The sequence below is a fragment of the Pelodiscus sinensis genome, chromosome 1 (assembly GCF_049634645.1).
Source record: "Pelodiscus sinensis isolate JC-2024 chromosome 1, ASM4963464v1, whole genome shotgun sequence".
In the NCBI taxonomy this organism is placed as follows: Eukaryota; Metazoa; Chordata; order Testudines; family Trionychidae; genus Pelodiscus; species Pelodiscus sinensis.
The window spans coordinates 171,673,855-171,694,134 of record NC_134711.1 but is presented as its reverse complement, the minus strand read 5'-3'; the positions used below and the strand labels follow the sequence as shown (position 1 = coordinate 171,694,134).

At 45.1% G+C, this 20,280-nt stretch overlaps 1 protein-coding gene across 1 annotated transcript in view; it reads right to left on the bottom strand.

Annotated features, from left to right (window-relative positions):
• Positions 1-2,477: 2,477 nt before the first annotated feature.
• Positions 2,478-20,280, bottom strand: part of LOC102462398 (multidrug resistance-associated protein 1-like) — a 74,046-nt gene continuing 56,243 nt past the window's right edge. Inside the window, exons 22-28 of the mRNA XM_075909834.1 lie at positions 19,499-19,625; positions 15,047-15,148; positions 13,562-13,705; positions 11,338-11,496; positions 10,395-10,561; positions 7,456-7,650; positions 2,478-3,014 (exon numbers count right to left, since the gene is read on the bottom strand). Coding sequence (XP_075765949.1) covers positions 2,888-3,014; positions 7,456-7,650; positions 10,395-10,561; positions 11,338-11,496; positions 13,562-13,705; positions 15,047-15,148; positions 19,499-19,625 — 1,021 coding nt within the window. The 3' untranslated portion in view covers positions 2,478-2,887. The remainder of the gene's footprint in view (positions 3,015-7,455; positions 7,651-10,394; positions 10,562-11,337; positions 11,497-13,561; positions 13,706-15,046; positions 15,149-19,498; positions 19,626-20,280) is intronic.

Sequence of the window (20,280 nt, the reverse complement as noted above, 5' to 3'; positions counted from 1 at the left end):
CGCTGCCCCCGTGCTCCGTGGCTTTGCTCTGGACACCTGTGGTACAGCAGCTGGGGCGCTGCCAGTTGGTCCCGTAGTGCCGCTCTGGGCGCTGCTGGACCAACCCAGCAGCACCCCAGCTGCTCTGCCCCAGGCGTCCCCAAGTCAGCCGCTGCTGAAACTGACCAGTGGCTGACTACAGGAAGCCCCTGCCCCGGGCTTCCTGGAATCAGCCGCTGATCAGTTTCAGCAGCAGCTGACTTGGGGATGCCTGGGGTTCTTAAGTTGAATCTGTATGTAAGTCAGAACTGGCGTCCAGATTCAGCCGCTGTTGAAACTGATCAGTTTCAGCAGCGGCTGAATCTGGACGCCAGTTCCGACTTACATACTGATTCAACTTAAGAACAAACCTACAGTCCCTATCTTGTACGTAACCCGGGGACTGCCTGTACTATAAATGGTCTGGTGGACAATCTTTAATGCAAAGGATAAAACTTAGTGTTAGAATAAAGGCCTGTATCATGAAAGACTCAACGATACCAAATTTCTACAGGCCAGTGAAGAATGAATAGTTTGCACTTGTACTCTGTGGGCACAAATGGGAATTGTCTGCACAAGGTATACCACTTGTTAGCTGAATAGTACGTGTAGCTCCAATTCCTATAAAAAAACGAAGTGCTCCTTTTTCTCTAAACACTAACTATTGCTGCATACTACAAGGGCTGAATTTAAGGATTGGCCGGGGGGGGGGGGGGGGGGGAGGAGAAGATAAGCAGAGTAGTGCAATACCAAATCTTGGGCTGGAGGCAGAGATAATCAACGATAAGTTTTAGGTAAAACAGTTATTGCTCTTAAATTAATCTCATTAGCCCCTTTTTGTAATTGCAAATGATGTCCAGGAGAATCTGATGTGTCTGGCAGCATTACATTAACACTTTTATGGGCTCATCTGTGGTATTTAGTAGTATCATATGAACACTTCTCAGACAAAAATGTGGTCACTCATCTAAGATAGGGGGAGTATTCTTATTTCACAGATGAGAAAGGAAGGCATGGAAATAAAATTAATTTCTTCAGACTTGCTATGCCACACTTTTCATGAGTAAGCACTAAAACATACAACTTCTAACTCTGGTCCCTTATCTTGAGGTTAAGCTTTTCTCTTTGTCAAAGCCCTCGCTCAGCATGTGGTTGCTGGTAGAGTGAAGCTGCTCATGCTAAATCATGTATTCTTGCTCAGAATAAGGGAGAGGAAGGAAAGCAAAAATATTTTGTCTCCTACAAGATATGTTGCAGGGTATTCCAGACATAGATGAGTTCCTTTTTAGCACTGCTGAACGTAACCTTGTACCAATCATGTTTTGTCTCTACTAGAAAGTGAGACAGCTACAGTATAATTCCTTCACCTTCCGCAGTCAAGATCTTCTCTGAAATAAATACCAGGATGGAGGTGTTTTACCCTACTGGTGTTAGGGAGTATCCTACAACTAAACCAATCAACATGACAAGAGTTGCTGTACTACTGGTGGATCGCTAATAGACAGTACTGATGGCTCTTCTCTGTTATTCCTAATAAGGCGGCTTTGGCAAGGTGCCTACCTCAATCCAAGTGGCAGAGCATTTAGTGCCTTCTTGACCACTAAAACATGTTTATGCTACAGTAATGAAGCTAGGCTGGGGTCTGAAACCTAATCAGGCTGGAAAGGAAAATCAAGAGAAACTACAAAATAGTTCATTGGGAGGTAGCTGACCTTAAAAGAGTACAGCTTTGGATAGAGGCTAGTTCGCTGTTGGACCAGTGTGCTCTAAGCTCTACCTCTTATCCTTCTTCTTACAAGAATAAGGAATGTAAGAGATGGTATCTCAGAAGATATAGGTAACCTGCTTCTACATCTTAGATCCCAAAAATGTGTGCATAGATTTTTATGAGAAGAATGAAGTGACTTCTCATAGCAGAACTGTATCCACTCTGAATGTCTGAATTAGTGTAAACCACCATTTCATAATTTCATTTTTTCTTGTATATCTTTTAGTATTCATTGTGGATTCTTATGGAAACTTTCTTCTCTTCCTTTTACCTTTTCACCTGGTTTAACCACAAAGCAAGATGACAAATTAGGACCATACCTTACAGTACTTTATATTTTCAAGCCAGCATGTTCTCATAAGCTATTCTTGCGCTAGCCATGACAATATAACCTTCTTTTCATATTAAATGGAAATGTCAACCATATATACTCTCTGTATAAAGTAACTATTTCCCAGATGGATTTTCCTTTTTCAGAATTCTGTCACAATGTGACTTGAGAATATTCAGTTAGATGGAAAAAAGTAAGTAATAATTGTCCAACCTGTCACTTACTTAGGATTTTCAAACAACATTTAAAAACCCAAATATACTCCGAGTGTATAAAAAATATTCATGGATATATTAGTCAGCATTGAGCCCACTATTCTCAAAATGAATTTTCACCAGCTCATCATTTATAACAAAACTATACTGATTAAATCACCATTATTTATTAAATAATTTAAAACATACAAACAGATTCATCCAAAACAAAGTCTGAAGGTTCTGAAGTGTTAACTATTGTGGTTAACAAGCATTGATGTAGTTTGTAGATCATTTATTAAAGCAAAATTCACTGTATACAATGTTTTAGTTCTAGTGAAAAATTTATATAAAAACATTTTAAAGAAGATTCAGGAGTATGCACTGCAGATCACAACAGTAGCCATCATCTGCTTTTTTTTCCTACGACGTATGTAGTATTAAAACTACCCATTCTCCTAAATTGTATCATCATTTCATAATGTCAAGGATACAATTAACCACACATCAATGGAGCATTTCCTGCATTCAAGTTCAGAAAAAAGAAACCGCAATCTTCTTGTGACAAAAATAAGTTCATGAGTTATTTGAATCTTGAATTATCCCAGCCTCAGAAATCATTTTAGAAAAAACTCCTTGCTGAAGTACTAAATTATGTGGGGTATCAAATTCTATAATTCTTCCAGAGCCCAGAACAAGCACTCTGCAAAGTAGAAACAGAAAGGTGATAAGGAAAATTGAGCTACTTTTTCAGTCATACTTTCCAGTCCTAGAACTCATTCCTTTAATAACAGAAATCTCTTTGCAGCAGGTAACTCAGGTGGTTATGAAACTATGAACTGCACAAAAAATGGATTTTAGAAAATGAAATTTTGACTTGTCACCTTAAGCCCTACAGTGCAATCAACTTACTCTGGTAAATTAAATGGAGCTGCTAGTAACGTGTATGTACAGCTGAGTTAAAAATGAAAAGAACAGTTACTTACCTCATAACTGTGATTCTTCGAGATGTGTTGCTCATGTCCATGCCAATATAGGTGTGTGCGCACAGCGTGCACATGTCATCGGAAGATTTTGCCTCAGCAGTACCCTTAGGGCCAGCAGGGAGCCCCCTGCAGTGGCACCAGTATATCAGTGCATATATACCCCTGCTGGCCCCTTCCCCACTCTGTTCCTTCTTACCAGTATGCTACTGGCAGAGAAGGGGGGTGGGTGGGGATTTGGAATGGACATGAGCAACACATCTTGAAGAATCACTGTTACGAGGTAAGTAACCGTTCTTTCTTCTTCTTCAAGTGATTGCTCATGTGCATTCCAATATAGGTTCTGCTTTGGAATCACCTAACTCAGCGGGGGGCCGGAGGAAGAAATTGCTCCTGAGCTCAGGACCACCCTACCTAGGGCAGCGTCCTCCCTGGCCTGCTGTGGAAGGGCATAATGGTTAGCAAACATGTGGACCAAACACCAGATGGCAGCCCTGCAGATGTCCGAAATGGGGACTGGTGCGGAAAAAGCGGTGGACATCGCCATATTCCCTCGTAGAGTGCACCCTGAGGGGCAGGGCTGGTGTGCCCGCTAAAGAGTAGTACTCCCTAATGCAAGCAGTTATCCATGAAGCAATCCTCCGAGTGGATACGGGCTGACCCTTCGTATGTTCCGCAATGGCTACAAAGAGCTGCTGTGAAAATACGGTTTAGTTCTGTCTAAATAAAAGGCAAATGCATGCAGGACCTGTTCTTTCCCAGAAGCATGCGGTTTAGGGAAGAAAACTGGGAGGAAAATATCTTGGGAAGTGTGAAAAGAGGTAACCACCTTTGGCAGAAAGGCCAGATGGGGGCGGAATCTGACTTTATCTTTTAAAAAATACCATGTAACGGGGATCACACGTGAGTGCCCTAATGTCGGATACCTGCCTCAAGGATGTGATTGCTACCAGGAATGAAACCTTATATGATAGGTGGAGGAGCGAACACGTAGCCATCGGCTCAAATGAGGGTCCCATAAGCTTAGAGAGGACCAGGTTTAGATCCCACTGTGGGACAGGGAGCTGTACATGTGGGTAGAGTCTACCCAGGCCTTTCAAGAATGTATTAACCGTTGGGTTGGCGAACAGCATTTGCCCCCTTTCCCTGGGTGAAAGGCTGACATGGCTGCCAACGTGGACCTTAATGGATGAGGAACACAGGTGCTGGAGCCTAATATCTAGTAAGTAGTCTAAAATCCTGGGAACCGGTACCCTTCTTGGCTGTACCCCCTGTTGGGATGCCCAGAAACAGAAGCATTTTCATTTAGCCAAGTAAGTGGATCTGGTGGACGGTTTCCTGCTGCTTAGCAGGACCTCCTGGACCCGTTGGGAGTACTGGAGCTCCTGAGCTGTTTGCTTCCATGCTGTCAGGTGGAGGTACTGCAGGACAGGGTGGTGCAGCCTGCCCGAGTCCTGTCATATGAGGCCTGGAACTAATGGGAGGGCTAAGGGTCTCTCGCATGAGAGGCTGAGGAGCGTCGAGTACTAATGCTGTCGTGGCCATGCTGAAGGTGCTGGTCAGTTTGCTCTGAAAAGAGCGAGGTACCCTCAAAGGGGAGGTCCTGGAGGGTGTTTTGGACCTCAAGTGGCACCCTGGAGCCCTGCAGCCAGGAGCTGCGATGCAGCACTACCCCTGTGGCCATGACCCGTGAGGTGGCATCAGCCGTGTCGAGCACTGCTTGCAGAGCCGCTCGGGAGATCATCCGTCCCTCCTCCTGCAGGGCTCTAATTTCTGCCCAGGAGAGCAAGTCCGCAAACTTGGCCATTGCCACCCAGGTGTTACAGCCGTACTAGGATAGGAGGACCTGCCGGTTAGCAATCAGGATGCCCCCGGAAGCATAGACCTTCCTGCCCAGTAAATCCGCCTTTTTGGCATCCTTGCTCTTAGGGGTGGCCACTGGTTGCCCCTGCCTTTCTCTCTGGTTGACCACCTGGACCACCATGGAGCCGGGAAGGAGGGTGCAAGAAAAGGTGTTCATTACCCTCCGAGGGAACAAAGTATCTACACTTGGCTCACTTATTGGTGGGTGGAATGGAAGCCGGCGTTTGCCGGAGGGTGGCCAAGATCTTGGCAACGGTCTTATTTATAGGCAGTGCCACTCTAGAAGGGGTGTTGGCTTGTAGAAAGTCGACAGTCAGGTCAGAGTCCTCGTCCACCTTGTCTGCCTGAACCCCTAGGTTTTGGGCCAGGCAACGGTGGAGGTCCTGATGGGTCCTGGTGTCCATAGAGGGCATAGGGGGCATCGTGTCAGCTAGCGCTTTGTCCGCAGAGGAGAATGATGACCCCTTTGCAATGTCCTGCATGGGGATGTCCCTGTGCTCCGGACCCTCAGAGGTGGTCACAGAAGGAGGAGGGGGACCCGATTGGCTTTTCTGGTCCATACACCCTGCTGGAGCTGGGGATGATTGGCCTGGGGACAGGGAGTGTGTCAAGGTGGGAAACAGGACAAAGTGGGTAGCCGACGGGGGAACCTGAGGCCGTGAAACAAAGGAGGCCAGTCGAGGAGGCACAGAGCCCTGGCTCTGGTGATAGGCCCAGGGAGTCCAAAAAGGCCATTGTCCAGATGGTTGGGGAGGCCAGGTTTGTTGCAGCAGCGGCACCGAGATTGGCTGCCCCCATTGCTGCTGGTGTGAAGGAGACCAGTGCTGGGAGTGGTACCGTGATCGGGAACGGTGCGGGGAGCGTGACCTGGAGCCCCTAGATGACCACACAGATGCTGCGTCGGAGTCAGAAGAGTAACTGACACAGACCACGGAGGCGTCAACGTCGAGTGTGGCGGAGCAAGGCAGGACATAGCCTCAGGTTTGCCACAGTGCCAGGGTGGAGGAGGAGGAGGCATGACCAATGCTGGTTCCTCAGGTGGGGCAGGCGCCGTGGCTCATCTGTTGCCGGTGCCAGTGCTGTCTCCGAGCCCGGTACTGAGGGTGGCGCCAACTGCGGCCCGAGGCTATGTGCCTCATGCTGCTGCTCTCGGGGCGCCCACGGTGAGTGGTGCCAGGAGTCCCCATGCTATCTAGGCAGTGTCGTGGCAGGGGGAGGCGAGAGGGACGATTCAATGAGCACCCTAGCCGACTCCAGGGTGGATGGGTCGGGAAGGTCTGCCGGGGAGCTATCATCCCTCTGCCAGGGTAGATAATCGCCTGGCCTTGAAGGCCCGGGATGTGGGCTGTCAGATGCCACATGCCCCACAGAGGGGTGCACAGAGGGCACATGCCTGAGCAGGGACCGACCCGTCTGGCCGCCTCTTCCTAGGCAGTGCCGGTGAGAGAGAGCAGCGCCTAGCCCTGTGAGGTGCCAGGGAAGGACGGCGCATCGAGGCATCCTGCACCGAGGCCGGTGTGCTGCCTGTGCTCGGTGCCGGGCCCAGCCATAGAGCTGACTCCATTAGGAGTGCCCGGAGGCGAGACTCGCGCTCTCGCTTAGTCCTGGGTTTAAAGGTCTTGCAGATTTTGCACACTGATGTTATGTGCTATTCTCCCAAGCACTTCAAACAAGATGAGTGCGGATCACTGCAGGGCATAGACTTGCCATACTTCTTGCAGGGTTTGAAGCCCTGATGGCCGTGCATACCCGGACGCAGGTGCGCAGAGCGTCGCGGCGGGGTGAGGAGGACAAACACAAAGGAGAGTCTTCAAAGTAATTTCACAGGTACTTAACTAAAGCACAGAGATAAACAATCAAGGAATTAGCAAGTTAAAGCACAACTCGAAGGCAGCTGAGGTTGTTCCAATGACCGTCATGGCGGTAAGAAGGAACTGAGTGGGGAAGGGACCAGCAGGGGTATATGCACTGATATACTGGCGCCACTGCAGGGAGATCCTTGCTGGCCCTAAGGGTACTGCTGAGGGAAAATCTTCCCAAGATGCATGTCCGCTATGTGCACACACCTATATTGGAATGCACATGAGCAATCACTTGAAGAAGAATTAAAATTATTTCAGTAATAAGAACAGGAGAAACAGTGTAGCACCAATATTAATCTGTTTAGTATCAATACTGAACATTATATGGGGAGGAGTGAAAGGATAACTGGGGAAAGCATCAAGCCAGATCAGCTTTCGTGACTTTAATAATGTCTAAATAAAGCAACATTTTTTTTAAAACAATATTGAAACTTACCTTTCAGAATCCATTATTGTATGCAATCTGTGGGCTATAGTTAGGACTGTGCAGTTGTAAAACTCCTTCCGGATGGTTGACTGCACTAGATTATCTGTTTCCACGTCAACAGAAGCTGTCGCTTCATCTAAGATCAGAATTTTTGTCTTCCGTAGCAAAGCACGGGCAAGACAGACAAGTTGCCTCTGACCAACACTGTTAAACACATTTGAAAAAAGTGTCATTTCAATAACTTTGCAAAAGCATTGTTGTGTTCCCATCAGATAATTCCTTTATCGGGTTATTTTGTAGAGAAAAGCAACAAATGTGATAATATGTTTAAATTGTTAGCAAAATCAGATGCCTACAATCTATTTTGGAGGCTTAGGAGGCTCTATTCCCCATTTTCATTTTCCAGATGGATGCATACATGCACCAATTTCCACTTACTACCCAATATTATATTATGTCCTACTTTGGAAATTGGGATAAGTTGAAAAGACACTGATATACAATGGATACTTATTAAATGTATGTAATTTATAATGGTAGGAATTGGTTCAGTGTGGGAATTTATAAAACATTTATGCTGTCTTTGGAAGTGGTATGTAACCCTGTAGAAATTCCATTCTAATTTTTTTTCCAGATGCATTGGATACAGATGATTTCAAATTTATTAGCGAATTTTCCATTTTCTATCTGTTTTTTTTTTTTTTAAATACTGGATTGTCACTCTGTTAGTACAGGTTCTACCTCCAAAAACCAGTACTCTCTGGTCTGGCAACACCTGTTGTCTAGCAGGACCGGAGATGCTTTTAGATTAGAGAGTCCATGAGCCTAAGGGCAGGAGGGCCAGCTGGACGGGGTAATAGGTCAGCAGCCCAGCTGGGAGCAACAGGGCAACCCAGGGCCATGCAGGAGTTCCCTAGCAGCACAGATTGGCACTGGCCTGGAGTCCTATGGCAACCCCAGAACCCCATAGTAACCCCCTGGGAACTGGGGGCTGAGATTGGAGCCCCCCAGCATTGTGAGACCAGAGTCCTCTGGCAGCTTCTTGGAGCACAGGGATGGAGCCCCACAGTAGTTCCTTGAGCGTGGGGTCAGGTCACCACCGCTGCACCCAGATGCGCGGGGCTGGAGACCAATGGCAGGACTCAGAGCCTCTGTTGTCCAGGGAGGCAGCAGCAGCTGAGCAAGCTGCCCAGTCAGGTTGGAATGGGTGGGATGGGGAGGGAGGTGAGGCAGGGTGCCGGCTGGAGCAGCCTTGGGAGTCTGTGACAGGAGACCTCCCCTGGTCTGGCAAATTCTCTCGTTTGGGACCAGTCAGGTCTCAATAGTGCTGGATCAAGGAGGTCCAACTTGTAAAAGCTTTCAAGCATTTATATGAATTTTGCAGATTTTAGCAGACTGCAAAAATCTTACACTGTTTCTTACACTTCGACATTTTGGCTGTCTACACTCACGGCTTCTTGCATGAGAAATATGCAAACGAGGCTAAGCGTGGAATATTGCTGAGCCTCATTTGCATACCTAATGAGCTGCCATTTTTGCATAAGAGGCTCTTGTACCTGAAGGAGCTATCTACACTGCCCCTTCTTGCGCAAGAAAAACCCTCTTGCACAATGCCGTTATTCCTGAGAATTCCAGCTCCTTCGGGCGCCAGAGCCTCTTATGCAAAAATGGCGGCTCATTAGGTATACAAATGAGGATCGGCGATATTCCATGCTTAGTTTCATTTGCATATTTCTCGCGCAAGAAGCCGCGAGTGTAGACATAGCCTTTCTCTCCCATAAAGTGCACTGTAAAGGGAAATTGAAAAGCTACTTCACTACTTTAAGCCAATAACAGACAATATAATATAGTGTGTACAATGGTGTTTTCTTGGGGGGTTTTTTTGCTTACTTTTTCTTTCTGATTTCAATTATTCTGTTTGTGGCTATCCTTTTCCTGACTTGGAACTATTTGCTCATTTATCAAAACAAACTATCGTAGTCTTTAAGACCCGAAGAGACAGCTCAGCTGGTCTGACCTGTATAACATGAGCATAACATTTCACCCAATTAGTATTTAGCCAGAACATAAATTGCTTTATAAGAGTACTTTACAAACATAATTCTGCTTAGAATGAGGGGGGTCACCTTAATGACATGGAAAAATATTAGAATACTTTCATATAGAATGTACTGAAGGAAAATCAAGTTAACACACCAGAAGAGGTCTCTAGCCAATATACCGTATTTTCCGGCGTATAAGATGACTTTTTATGCTAAAAAACATCCCCCAAAAATCGGAGATTGTCTTATACGCTGGGTATACAGGCAGTCCCCGACTTGCAGGTAGGAACGGAGCTTTTCTCGCCCCGGAGGACACAGACTGCGGGACTTCGCGGTCCCGCCGACCGTGTACTCCGGGGCGAGAAAAGCTGCACCGCGTCTCCCTGGTCTGCAGACCAGGAAGACGCGGAGCAAAGCCGCGGAGGGCTCCGGCAGCGGGGCAGCCCAGGCGCGCCTGCGCTGCCCAGCTGCCAGAGCCCCTCCGCGGCTTTGCGAAGCCTCGGGGGAAGCCGGCAGCGGGGCAGCCCAGACGCGCCGCGGCTGTCCCGCTGCCCGTGTCCTCAGAGGCTTTGCTCCCAGTGTCCCTGGTCTGCTGGAGACAGTCCCCAGCAGACCAGAGGCACCGGGAGCAAAGCCGCAGCAGCGGCGGGGTGCCGCGCTTCTGAGGCTTTGCTCCCGGTGCCCCTGGTCTGCTGGGGACCGTCTCCAGCAGACCAGGGACACCGGGAGCAAAGCTGGGGAGGCGGAGGGGCGCTGCCGGTTGGCCTCTTAAGGGAGGGTAGTCTTATACGGCGAGTATAAGACGAAAACCTATCTTTTAACTAAAAAATTAGGGGGTCGTCTTATACGCCCAGTCGCCTTATACGCCGGAAAATACGGTATATATATTTAAAAAAAAAATTATACCTGAGGTTTTCACCACCCTCTGAAATCTCATGAAGGAGCTTCTTTGGCAGTGATTGGACAAAATTCTTTAAGTCACACAACTCCACTGCCTCCCATAGCTCACGATCAGAATATTTTCCAAAAGGATCCAAGTTAGATTGGATGGTTCCGGAGAACAATACAGGGTCCTAGGAAATAATATAAATTGCCCTAAGCAGTATCATCACAAAGATTAAAAAAAAATTTTTTCAACAACCAATCATAGGAATGGTGGGATTTTAATGGAGGTATTCTAGAAATAATGCCTTTTAAAGTTAAAATGTAATATTTGAAATCTGAGTGAAAATGAAAAACTAGTTATGCTCAAATTACTTAATATCACAAAGCCTAAAGGAATAAAGACATCTTTGGTAAATGAAAATACATATTCAAATAACTGTATTAAAAATAATGTGTACAGTTAGCCAAGAACATTGTTTGCTTTAAAAAAAAATCCGCTAGCTTTCTATACAATTCTATAAATTTACCATGGGCCAGTTTTTAAAGGTATTTAGGCACATAAAGAGGCAGACAGGCAAAAGCAGGTAAGTTCTTTTGAAAATCCCACCAGGTGTCTATGTGCATCTTTAAAGCATTTAAATCCTTTAGATGAAAAGGATTTAATGTTAAATTGAAATCATTTACTATAAAGCTACTTTTGATTTTGCAATATGACCAAGTATTATTTGATTACACCCAAAGCTCTTTTCTTGGGACATACTCATTAATGAGTAACTGGAGTTTTCAATATTAATTATAATTCCAGTAATAATATTCTGATTTCTTTTTCCTCTGGTCAACTGGTACAAAATGGGGCCTTCCTTATACTTCCAGCTTCAGCCTTCAGGATTTAGAATTGCATTATGGATATGTAATAGCTAATGTCTGAATGAAATAGAAGTGTCGATTCTATAGCAGATTTTACCTGTGGAATAATGTTAAGATTGCCACGTAGATCATGTAGGCCAATAGTTGATATATCAATTCCATCTATAATTATTTTGCCTCCAGCTCTCTCTATAATTCTAAACAAACAATTTGTGAGTGTTGATTTACCAGCTCCTGTTCTTCCTACAATTCCAACCTGAAACAAGACAGGTTATTTTTAGTCATTTCAATAGTGCAAGTTAATAATTTAATAATGGACAGTTTAGTGACGCAACACGTTCAATTTCTTTTTAGTGACTTTAAACACTATAGACAGATATCATGCATTATAAAAGAACACTGCTCCTTTGTCCATAGTCCAGTGATTTAGGCCCCAAATCTGATCTTCCTAAATTCTCTTATGCTTTGGTTGGGAAACATCATCAGGATCCTGGACTGTCTAGAATTCTTTGGGTTAGAAAGGAATTTTCAAACAAGTGCTCAAAAGCTAATATTCTCATCTGCTGGGATGGCAGCAGCACATAAATCTAGGGTCAGATCATGATCTCCCTGCTCACACTAATGAGCTCACTTGAGTAGTTCCTTTGGGCCATGACTCTGTTCATACTGTTTTTGGAGACAGATTAACCTAACTACAGTTGGTGCCCAAACAATAAATAAAAGGAACTGTGTTAATACTGTCCTCAATAGAAACACAGTTCATCATTTACCATAGGTAAAAGATGAAGAAAAAAAAAGGAAAAAATGGGTGGGAAACATTTGTTTTTGTGCTCCTAAAATGGAAAGTAAAAAGATTATCATAAGTGATTTTACAAAAAAACTGGCTGCATATATATAGTGTGAGGCACTCAATATTTGATTGATTTTTACATCTGGATTCTAATCAAGCTACAGTAGAACTTGAAACTAAAGTGTGTCATTTAAAACCTTGCTTAGATCTCCAACTGCTGTAAATCAGTAGTTAGTTGAGCTATATGGCAAAATACACCATCTGAGCATCTGTCCCTTTGTATCTAATGTTGCCATTAATAACATTTAGATTAAAATATACAGCCAATGGCTATGAGGATAATGGGTAATCACTCATTGCCGAGTATGACCATCTTCCATGAGAGTTTTGGACCATCAGGTGGCTGGTAAGGCCAATCCTTGAACCACAAGCTCTATTACAGTGAGGACAGAGATGTTTCCAGGTATAGCAGGAAGCTATTGACCATGACTACAAGCCAGTCTCCCCTTCCTCTTGCACGTCTTTTCCTCCTTAGCTTGTCGGCGGGCAGGTTCAAAATGCCTACATTTTGGACTGATGGGGTGGTGATCCTGCTGGACACAGCTATCCAGCCAAGAGAAAAAGAGGCAAGACTATTTTTAAGTGGATCCCAAAGAGGACTGCTCAGTCATGGAGATATTTAAGAGCAGGTTAGACAGACGTCTATCAGGCACGATCTAGATGGTGCATGGTTCTGCCATGAAGGCAGTGGACTGGACTTGATGATTCTCTAGGTCCCTTCCAGTTCTAGGATTCTATGATTCTATGGGTGCAGCTGTTGGGATGCTCGACCTGCCTCAGTTCTCGAGCAAAATGACTGAATCACACATACACCACCACCTGTGTCTTGGTCTGTGACTAGGAACCTCTGGGTATCACTGTCCTGTTCCCATCACCACTCGCTGATCGCCACCGGATTTTTTACTTCTGCAGGTGTTGTTTTCCCAAATACTGGAAGACGCCTGTGAGGGTCTTCTTTTAAAGTGGGGAGACTACTGCACACTGTCCTTGACAAATAGAGGGCTTGAAACCAATGGCATGGACACCACGACGAATGGAGATCCTCTATCTGCTGCAGCCTTCATCTGCCTTCATAGACACTGTAACACTATACAACAGTTTCATCTCCACTGTGCAGTAATCCTTCGTCTCTTCTGCCATTGAGGATTTCTTCGATGACACTTTGTCTGGAACCTCGCCCTTGACCGTTCTGCCATAGGTGACCCTAAAGTAGTGTCACTCTTGGGGTTCATTGATCAACGCAAGCCTCTCCACCACTACAAGGTGATGTTCCATGGAGACGCAGTCATTGGCTATACAACCATTTAGAAAATAATTTCATGAACTCTAATAGCTCATTATTTATATACCCAATAAGAATTATCCTAAATTGGACTCCTTCAGTAATGCTTCTATATATGAAATCTATTGACTGTAGAAAGTTAAAGGGCCACTTAAATAACTTGTGATTATTTGGTAGTATGTACAATACCTTCTCTTTACTCTGCGTTTGGAAGGAGATATCTTGTAGGGCCAAACCAAGATCTGTTCTATACCGAGCTTTGTAATTAATGAACTCTATTATCCCTTTATTGGGCCATCCCATTGGTGGTCTTTTAGACATTATCCAGGGGGCCTGAAATTAAATTAATATTGTTTTAGTGCACTGTTTTACATTTTTACAAGGCACTTAGAATACTGTATGCAAACCATTTATTGTTTCCAAAATACAAGTAAAACACCTGATGGCAAAAACTTAATGGATCACAAATTTTTAATTTAAAATACTTCTTAGCAACTTCTTCAGACAAAAATTGCATATATTAATTTAGAAAGCTACCACAGAAACCTTGATTATTTTACTAACACACAATCCTGAGCTTTGGAAGAGGAGACTCTTGCTTCCAAAGCGCTAGCTATTAATAATTTGCAATGTACTCACTATTCTCAAAGTATAATCTGTACCTTTCTAACAACTTTATTTATGTTTGCAATGTCACTTATTTTGCACAGGACACACTATTCAGTTCACACTATATCAGGAAAAACAACAAGAAGTCCTGTAGCACCTTATAGACTAACAGATTTATTGGAGCATAAGCTTTCGTGGGAAAAGACCCACTTCGTCAAAAGCATCTGACAAATTCATAATCCACGCACTCCTACCTTACAACTTCTGTATCAGCCTAGCACCAAAGGTTTTGATGATGGCAAGGTACCTCAAGCTGTGTAGTGAATGCAATGTATCCTCCATCATTGTACCATTGTGTATTTCTGAATTGCAATCATGAGGGCGCATGTAGAAACACCCAACTATCTGGATTAGCACCATAGGCTGTAAGAAACCTTCCTGGGAAATTACTCTGGCAGCTAGCCTGCACTGAAGTCATGCTGCTACGATGTCACTGCTCCAGTAGTCAAGCTAGCTAGATAACTGTTGCAGGTTCATCTGCGTAAGCTGTCATCACACTCTATGACTGTAGAGTGTGTGTGTGAATCTATCTAGACAGATAGATAGATAGATACACACACATAGGGCTCAACAAATAATACAATCTACTCGCCTGTGGCAAGTAGATTACAACCCGGAAGAGCCGGGTTCAGGCGATCTGCGCGAGCTCTGTATGTGTATATAGATGGATAGATAGTCACAAATTCAAATAGTAGTAAAGTTTTATTTTATGTATCTATTTCTAACTACCATAGCTACCACAAAATCTGAGGTCAAGAAATTTACTAGTGAACATTAAAAATACAGAACCATTCTAACCATTAGTGTAAAAGAGGAAGTCAAATACATTAGATCCGTAATTTATCACATTCTGAGAAGGTAGACATTATTGCTTCTAAGCCATCATTTATGTATTAGTCATTGCATATATTTTCTTTTTTTAGTTAGCCATTAGTCAGTTTCACATATATGGAATAACATCTAAATACAGTACTCAGTTTATCTTCAGTCTTCTATAATTCTCACCTCTTTGCCCATTTTTTCATAGTCACAAATTCTTTCAATGGAAACTCCATTTGTTTCAATTTCACATGCTTTACGAACCCAAAAATTCAAAGTTTGAGTTATCTGAAAAAAATAAGATATATTCATGAAATGGTCTAGGTTTACCTGCTTCTGCCACAGCATAGTGGGCTGGACTTAAATGATTTCTTGAAGCCCCCTCTTATTCTTGAAGCACCCTTAAGATTTACTCCACAGAATGCATTAAAATTGCTTGGTCTTCCTAAACAGAAAAGTATAATGGATAGCAAGAAACAGCAACAAAACAGAAGGTCGGCTGCTTAGCTAGTTCCAGAGGATGTAAAGCATAAGTTAGGAGTTGGTATGCAATGCTGTCTTTAAATTTCTATTTTCACTGGATCACTCCCAGTCGGCTCTGAGTGCTTCTTCCACCATTGTATGTGTTAGAAAAACTAACTCAGGATCAGTGTAGGGCAGGGATGTGGAACGTATAGCCTGTGGACTTGAGCCAGCCTGTTGCTAAATTTCATCTGCCTTGTGATACTCTGTGGGGCAAGACCTGTGAGTGTTGTCTTGCCTTACCATGGGAGGGGAGACATAAGCCTCCAAGCAAAATCACAAGAACTAGGGATGCTGGGGTGCTGCAGCACCAGTTTTTGCTTGGGGTCTTGGCTGCCAACGCTGGCTGCCACTGGACTCCTTCCCAGGGCTCTGTTCCCAGCCATGTACATGGGGTCCTGTCTTCTGGCACCTGGGACTTTGTTCCACCATTTAGTCATAGTCCAGTCTTTGCAGGAATTCTGGGGAGAGGGAGAGTGCTAGGTACAAAATTTGGAGACCACTGGGTTTCAGTACCCCCAATGTAAAAACTATTCCAGCACCAATGCCTCTTCATTCCCCGTCCCCCGTCCAGGGTGGGAGCTGTGAGTGCTGGCTCATTTTGCTGCAGGGAGAAGTCCTGAAGCTCAGAGTCCACCCTCCTTCCCCCCCGCCCAGCCTGCAATTAAGGTTTTCTGTAGGTCAATGGCCCATGTCAGAAAAAAAGGTTCCCCATCTGTGGTGTAGGGCAGTGGTTCCCAACCTTTTTGCCTACATGGACCCCTTTTCAATCTATTAACATTTCATGGACCACCACCTCCCCTTGACCCATGCTGCTTCCTCAGTTCAAACCCCTTGCCCATCCACAGAGGATATGGACCAAGGGTGGAATTTCGGGGCCCTATCTTATGAAATAAGTAGCACAGTTGGGACCGTATTTCACATGCATGTCTGTTTTAATAAGGAGTGCTAGTCCTGTGTTGAATAATGGCTAGAGAGACAATGAAACCAGTTAGGTGTGAGAGACATGCACAGAATGAAAGCACTTTCCTCTCACTCCCTTAACATCTGGGGAACGGGATGAAAAGCAAGCCACATCTCGGAGTGCATGGCTGCTGCCGCACCTCCACTCTACCAAAATTCCACCCTAAAAGGCACTTCCTGCCCCAGAACTCCGCCCTTAGTCAGGCACAGAGCCCTGGGGGAGAAAAAAAAGAAAAGTAAGGATGGGCCCAATGCAGTACAATTTTTCTGTGGACCCCCTGCAGTACCATCGCAGACCACCAGGGGTCCACAGACTACTGGTTGGGAACCACTGGTGTAGGGTACAGGGTCCCCTAACTACCACCACTGCCCCATAAACCAAGCTTCCTCTTCTGTGCTACACTGGCAGAAAGAGGAAGTGTGGGTTCATGAGTCCCTGTGTTTTCTGTGCTCTGTTGAAGTATTCCCTTTACACTGGGACAATCTTCCCGAGTCACATAGGGTATGTCTACACTACCCCGCTAGTTCGAACTAGCGGGGTAGTGTAAACATACCCATAGATATTAATGGGGCAAAAGCAGCTACAGTGCACCTGGGGATCTGGTCTACAGTGCCTGCCAAATCACTTGTATCCTCAAGCACTGAAAAGCTATTTTTGCAAGTACAGGCAGTCCCCGGGTTACGTGGGACTTAAGTCGGTTACGAACCGAGGGGAGGGGGGCTCCGCGTCTCCCTAGTCTGTTGGGGGGGGCGCAGCTAGTGCGCCCTCCCAACCCCAGCAGACCAGGCTTTTCTCGCCGACACCTGGGGTAGAGCAGCTGGGGGGCTGCTGGGTTGGTCCGACAGCACCGAGGTGCAGCGCTACTGGACCAACCCAGCAGCAACCCAGCTGCTCTGCCCCAGGCGTCCCCAAATCAGCCGCTGCTGAAACTGATCAGCGGCTGACTACAGGAAGCCCAAGGCAGAGCAGCTCTGCCTCGAGCTTCCTGTAGTCAGCCGCTGGTCAGTTTCAGCAGCGGCTGACTTGGGAACACCTGGGGCAGAGCAGCTGGGGTGCTGCCGGGTTGGTCCAGTAGTGCCGAGGAGCGGCGCTGCGGGACCAACCCAGCAGAACTCCAGCTGCTCTGCCCCAGGCGTGTCCGATTCAGCGGCTGAATCTGGACGCCAGTTCCAACTTACATACAAATTCAACTTAAGAACAAACCTACAGTCCCTATCTTGTACGTAACCCGGGGACTGCCTGTAGTAATGCTACCTAATCCAATATCTACAAGTTAATTTAATGGACACCAATTCTGTGTGTGAATTCTCAGAGTTGCCATGTGAAGAGTGTGAAATGACATGCTCAGTTATAGCAATATAAAATTGGACTATTTTAACTCTCCTAAGACATTGCACATTACATATCAGAACTAGAAATTAAACTTTAATGAAACTGGTGGGTGAGGCAGTGGGTTAATGAAGCAGTCTTCCTAGTTTAACATTTTGTTTTGAGGTTCAGAATATTCAAATATGAATCTAAAGGCTTTTAAGCCAAAAATAATTATATGTTCTGAGATCCTATACTTAACCAAATTTAAATACCAGTACAAATTAAAATTATTGAAAACTTGTTTGTAATATACCTACCTGAAAAACCTGAGTTGAGAGCTGAATTAAGATGCCTGTTTTGGTGACAATGCATACAGGAAATGATATACCCTTTCCTGTGCAAATGCAATCTGTTGCAGAAAAATCACAGAACACTGAATTCAGATCTTAGCAGGTAAATGTAGCCTGTATCATCTTCATGGGTACAGTGCTATAGATTTCCATAGCACTTTATCCCAAAGAGCATATCTTCTAATTTTAGACTACACGATAGACCGAGAGGGAACATACACAGTAGGACTAAACTATCAAGATGTTGTGGCTGCTTGGATTTGTCTTGGGTTTTTAAAACTCTTCAAATCATTAGGTTTCATTGTCTCTCTAGCCATTAATCAACACAGGACTAGCACTCCTTATTAAAACAGACATGCATGTGAAATACGGTTCCAACTGTGCTGCTTATTTTATAACATAGGGCCAGTAGAAATGTTTCCATTAAATATTTCAATACCTATACACCACTCATTTTTAATCAACCATCTCCTTGTGATGGCACCCTAAATATTGCAGCATTATACCAATGCAATAGAATTAGAAAGCAAGCATCTCAAAACACAAGTGCAATTGACTAGATGACCTCCCTTCTCCAAGCTAGAAAAATACAAAAGTAAACCTCACAATGCAGTCAATTTGGCATTTAAAAATCTGTCAATATTCCAATATATTGTTGCATTTAAACCTATCAATATATGAATTGTTAATAATACATAAGCTTCCAATATTACCATACATTCAAATAAAAACACACAGCAGTGAGAGTACATTCTGCTCAGTTACACCCATGAGATTAAAAATTGCACAGGTGCAACTGTGCAGAATGTGGCCTACAGGTTGAACCTCTGTAATCTGGGATTCCCTGATCCGGCAACACCCATCATCAGGCAGGAGCATAGATGTTCCAGGAAAAGAGAGTCCTGGTGGAAGGCTAGGGCTGGGCTCCCTGCACCTGGGCAGCCTGGCTGGGTCAGAAGCCCAGCATGTCACAGCAGAGCTGCCTGGCAGGGTCAGGAGATTAGCGGGGACTGCCTGAAGGGGCCAGGAACCCAGTGCACCATAATGGGACTGCCTGGCAGGGCCAGGAGTACAGGGAGGCTGCCCAGTGGGACCATGGCCTTGGAGTATCACAGTGGGGCTACCCAGCAGGGCCAGGAGCTTGGTACACTGTAGCATAGCTGCCCAGAGGAGCCCAGTGTGCAAGATGCTAGGTTGCAGCTGGGCTGCCCAGCATAGCAGGGAAGGAGGTGGGGGGACTGGCAGGGCCGTGAGGCTGGTGGCAAGGAGCAGTCAGCCAGGAGGCCTGCAGCTGGCCCAGGGCTGTGGGGGGTGCTGGTAGTAGGGGAGCCAGGTATGACCTCACTGGTCCAGCAAAATCCCTTAACCAGGACTGGTAAAGTCCCGAGGGGGCCAGACCAGGGAGGTCCAACCTGTACTAAATCTTACCCCAGTCATTTATGTCTTCCATATGAAATACTATAGAAGTTTTAAAACTCTGCCATCACTTACATTGAGTGCGTATGATATCGATAAACCCACTGTGGAGGAATTAATTGTATTTCCAGCCATCATTGCAAACAAGGCAGCAAAGAAAACCATCAGGCTTCCTAGAAACTCAAGCCTGACAGCCAACCACCTGTAATCAATGTAGATGGGGGGAAGAAAGGGAGAGAAAATGACTTATCTAAATAATTTGTATTATGGAACATTGAAATTATAGTAAAATATCAACAATTAGCTCTTACAGCATTTTTTATCAAGCTGCTTTACAATGAAGATAAGCATAATCAATTGAGGCATGGAGAGGGTTAATGACTTGCGCAAGATTACTCCACTGGTCAGTGGCAGAGGTGGAACAGTTCAGTGCTGTATCAGGCCAGACTCCTTCTCACTCCATATACAGGAGACCCTCACGATTCCCAGAATCACAATTTGCGGTGCTGTGCATTTGTGGGTCTCCTGTCCTGGCATTGGGAGGAGGAGGGGTTGGGGGGGAACGGGGAGACTGGTGGTGGTGGCTGGGAGCCACAGGGAACTCACCACAGCCATCAGGAGCCGCTGTGTGTTCCCTGCAGCTCCTAGTAGCTGTGATGAATTCCCTGCGGCTTCCAGCCCCCGCAAATGGTGAGGGTTTCCTGTAAATAGATGGCAATTCCACAAATAAGACTGAATCTAGCTTTGTGGTTTTTAAGTCTGATGTATTTCCTATATGCCCAGAATAGGGATGTAAATCCTGTTTAAAATGTTAACTAGTTAAACTATATGTTTATCATCAAGCCAGTACTAAGTGT